This window comes from Phaseolus vulgaris, chromosome 1 (genome assembly GCF_051622355.1).
Source record: "Phaseolus vulgaris cultivar YP4 chromosome 1, ASM5162235v1, whole genome shotgun sequence".
NCBI classification, from domain to species: Eukaryota; Viridiplantae; Streptophyta; class Magnoliopsida; order Fabales; family Fabaceae; genus Phaseolus; species Phaseolus vulgaris.
This window is the reverse complement of record NC_143498.1, coordinates 44644697-44648686: the sequence shown is the minus strand read 5'-3', so window position 1 is coordinate 44648686 and position 3990 is coordinate 44644697. Positions and strand designations below refer to the sequence as shown.

The window sequence follows — 3990 nt, the reverse complement described above, 5'->3', positions numbered from 1 at the left end:
TGTTGAGTTTGCTTTTTTAACCATAAACCTTCCAAACCTCACGCTCAAAGGGGTAATCCCAACTCTGCCTTCTTCGGAACTTGGACCCTACCAAGACTCCATACAAGAGCTTTCGAATTCCCGTTCAAGATCATACTTACGAGAATGCCTTTTCAAGTATATGTTTGTGAGGTTTGGATCGATTAAAGACTCCAGCACACTAAACAACAATGTAAACAAAATAATTCTGGTAGTATGATCTGAAATACAGAGAGATATTTTTGAAATTTTTAGTGCTCATGCAACTGCATAAGGAAAATGGCAATGCATAGTCCACGTACATATTTAATAATTAACTATCTTAATTCCAGAAGTCCCATATCTGTAACGTTTTCATGCAGAGTAATGTGTCTGTGACTAGCCAGGCACAGACATTTTTTTTATGGTGGTGGTGGTGCAATGATATAGTCCATAAGATAGAGTGTGATCCTTAATCACTGCTGATTGATTGATTGATCAGAAGAAAGGATGCCTAGTTCGCCGAGATGGGGATCAATATCATGGTGTGAATCTAGAGATATTGGACGCTCACTGAACACCCACGTTCCTTCTTCAGTCTTGGTCATGTTCTTGTTCAGGTCTTGCCTCCAGTATGGTGGCACCGAATGCTCGTCCTTCAAGAAGTCGCAAGCCTTGTTCACCAAAGCAATGTCCCTCAAACTCGTTCTCTTGAATGCATCATTCTTTCCATGGTATCTGCGCATGATCAAACCTTTCTTATCAGATCATCATATTTAATATTTTTATTTATAAAATATCTTCCTAAATCATTTTCATCTAACCAGACGTGGAAGAAACGGCTACAGAAAAAAAGAGAGTAAATAATATGTATGTGATAAATAATAGAATAATAAAATAATTTTGTTTATTATGTGGAATAAATAGAACGATGATAGAAATATAGATAATAAAACATATCTTCTGAATTAGTCACGAGGCATGGTCCTGCTGACACCCTCCATAACTCAGAATATTAACAGCTGTTGGCATGTGTATGACGACACAAACAAGACAAAAACAAGACATCACATCTTTGAAAATATCATTTTATCGTTATATGGATTCTTCACATCTTTTAAATATTCTCTATCTATTACTCACATCCTCTAATAGACCCATACATCACTAAAAAACAGTCAATCTTTAGAAAAACTGATTGGTTGGATTGAGACTCAATTAATTTATATTTAATTATTGAAAATATTTCATTATTTTTCAATTAATTAAATTGTAAACTTTCTTGTTTCCAACCCTGCAAAGGAAGAGAAAGAAATATAATATAGTAAAAAGAGAGTACTATACATTCACATTCTTCACATAAACATAATCCATTAAATTAATATTTTAATTATATTTAATTTATTTTTCATTTTTAATATAAAATATTATTATACTATTTCTTGAGGTTATAAAGTGTTTCGCTGAAAGATGTCTTTTGGTTCCTAAAGTAGGTAGCAGGGTGATGTCTTTTTAATTTCTAGCTGTCATAATTTATTGAGAAAAGTTTATTGGATACAGTCAAAAGTAAAAAAAATATATATATAATTGTATAATTTTTAAAGTTGTATACCATTTATAAAAAAAAATATAAAAAACAAATAATAAGTTTATTAATAAACATATAAAATGATATATAAATTTATAATTAAATGATATAAAAATATTAAAATAATATTATTAAGAGTTATAATATGATTATATAAAAAAATTACAAATTATCAGTATATCTTATAGAAAAATATTGATTTATTAAGGTATTAACTGTATTTTTTTCTGAAGATATTAGCACTCTAATTTATTTAACCTAACCGATGATTTATGAGTAAAAACTGTTGAAAACACAAATTTTGCATGAGTGGGTGAAGTGAGTTTTGTGTAGACGCAGAGTTGTTGAAGATGAGTTTTGTGTGGTTGTTGAAGTGAAGAGTGAAGAATGAAGAAGAAAGTGTAAGAAAGTACCCGTCGAGCAAGTGCAATTGAGCCTCCAAGTTATGGGCGCAGGCAACATCCGCATCAGGGTTCAAGAAAGGTGATTTCTTGTGATCCAACTCCAACTGCTCCCCAACGTGCAAATAACACCAGGGCAACCACTCCACCAGCTTCACCAACCACCGCGGCGAGTCCTCATTGAAGAACAACCCCGGCGACTGCGGTACAAGGTCATGCTTGTTCAGCACCCTCAGCACCTTTATCCCCAGCTCCTTCTCCAACCTCTCCTTGAACCTCACATTCCCCACCCTCGGCCCCGAAAACGAAAACACCGAAACATGCGCTTTTCTCCCATCCTTTCCCACGTTCACCCCATTTTCCACAACATCGAAAGCACTCAGTGTCGCCATCGCACTTCCAAGACTATGCCCCGTCGTCGTAATACTCACCTCTTCGTTCTCATAAACTTTCATCAACCGCCTCACCTCCCCGAGAACCTGTTCCCTCGCCGAGTACTTACAAAACCCGCACTCCGTTTCCTTGTCCGTGTAGAGATCCAAGAAACCAGCCTCCACCTTTACACCCTCCACGGAACAGGGTACGTGGGGAGTGATCGGTCTAAGGTAATTCGTGAGGTCGGCCACCCACTCCACGTTCGTCACTGTCCCTCTCCATGCGATCGTGATGTCCCTCCGCCCTAGACGCTTGCTCGTGGCGTCGTCCGACACCGCAATGAACCCTGCCCAGTTCGCGTGCTTGCTCCACCTCTTGTCGGGCCACCGCGATTTGCGGAATAATTTAGGGAGCTTGATGTTGGCCGTCGCGTAGAGATAACGTGTGATGGTGTATCCGACGTTGGGCATGTCCAGGGATTGGAAGAATTCCGGTACGGAGAACCTGCAGCTGCCGCAGTATTTGGAGTAGGGATCGTAGTCGAAGGCGTCGTAGCAGGCCTGGGCCATCTCCCCGTAGTGGATAAGCTCGGCCCGCATTACGGGATCCATGGGATCCAGAAGGCCGGCCCAGTTGTCCTCCCCGTGGATCTTGCGCCACACCTCCGCTAGTGGTTTTTGTTTCTTCTCTTCTTCTTGCTTCTGAGTGCTCTGCAGAGTAGATGAAAGCGTGGCACTGCATGTAAAGTTGGTGGTGTAAGTTTTTAAAGTTTTGGTGGGTTTGGGTTTTAGGGTGTTTGGTAGTTGGGATAGGAAGGTGTGAGCTTGGTTCTTCTGTGTTTTTGGCAAAGCCACCACCATGGTTCCCATTGATGAAGCCATCTCGAGGTTCAACTGAAGAAGCAAAGGATACTTGCTTTCTTATGGAGATTTTGGGACAAGAAAATGGGTCGTTGCGTCTGTATTTCAGACTCTATTTCCCAGATACCTACTGTGACTCATGGACCATTTCCATCGCAATCATTCGTTTCTAGATCTTACTTTCACACTATCTTTTTTTTTTTTATAGAAAGAGTGGGTGTTAAACTATAATTTTCCTTCCTTAATCATAGATACGTGCATGAGTTTCATTTCATAAACAATACCCCCATCCGAAAAACAATAATTCTACTCTCTTATCTTCTTTCAATAATACATATTGCTTTCATTTAATTAAAAGTTACTATTCCATGAACAATGATATGTTGTTCACTCTATAATGATGTTTTTTATTAAATATAAATAACGCTTTTAAAATGAAACAACGCAGATAACTCATTACATTAGAGATGCTCAAAGTCTTGTTGAGTAAATTGTTGGCTAGTTATGTTAGTAATCACATAAAATATTATAAACAATAAAATTTGAATACATGTTATATAAATGTAAATTATTTAATTATAAACATTTGTATATAGTTATTTAATTAAAATTATTTTCAGTAAATGTTTTAAAATAATTATTGTAAAAGTAAAAAAAAAAATCTTATTATATTAACATTATGTGATATGAGCATTAAGAGTGACTAAATAATGTATGTTGAAATTCCTCTTTCTCTATAACTCAACAAAAATATTATTTTATTTAAATA

At 36.8% G+C, this 3990-nt stretch overlaps 1 protein-coding gene across 1 annotated transcript; it reads right to left on the bottom strand.

Annotated features, from left to right (window-relative positions):
* Nucleotides 1-212: 212 nt before the first annotated feature.
* LOC137814266 (phospholipase A1-Igamma2, chloroplastic) lies at nt 213-3537 on the bottom strand. Its single transcript, XM_068616892.2, has 2 exons — nt 1999-3537; nt 213-735 (listed from the first exon to the last, which is right to left on the bottom strand). Exons 1-2 carry the CDS (start codon nt 3240-3242, stop codon nt 474-476), a joined length of 1506 nt encoding a protein of 501 aa, XP_068472993.2. The 5' UTR covers nt 3243-3537; the 3' UTR covers nt 213-473.
* Between the last annotated feature and the right edge of the window lie 453 nt (nt 3538-3990).

Bases quoted from the DNA above. Each gene is read 5' to 3' on its own strand.
- LOC137814266 (XM_068616892.2), bottom strand. From the start codon at position 3,242: ATGGCTTCATCAATGGGAACCATGGTGGTGGCTTTGCCAAAAACACAG. The intron at 736-1,998 runs GTACTTTCTTAC...GATCATGCGCAG, and splicing joins CAATTGCACTTGCTCGACGG to ATACCATGGAAAGAATGATG.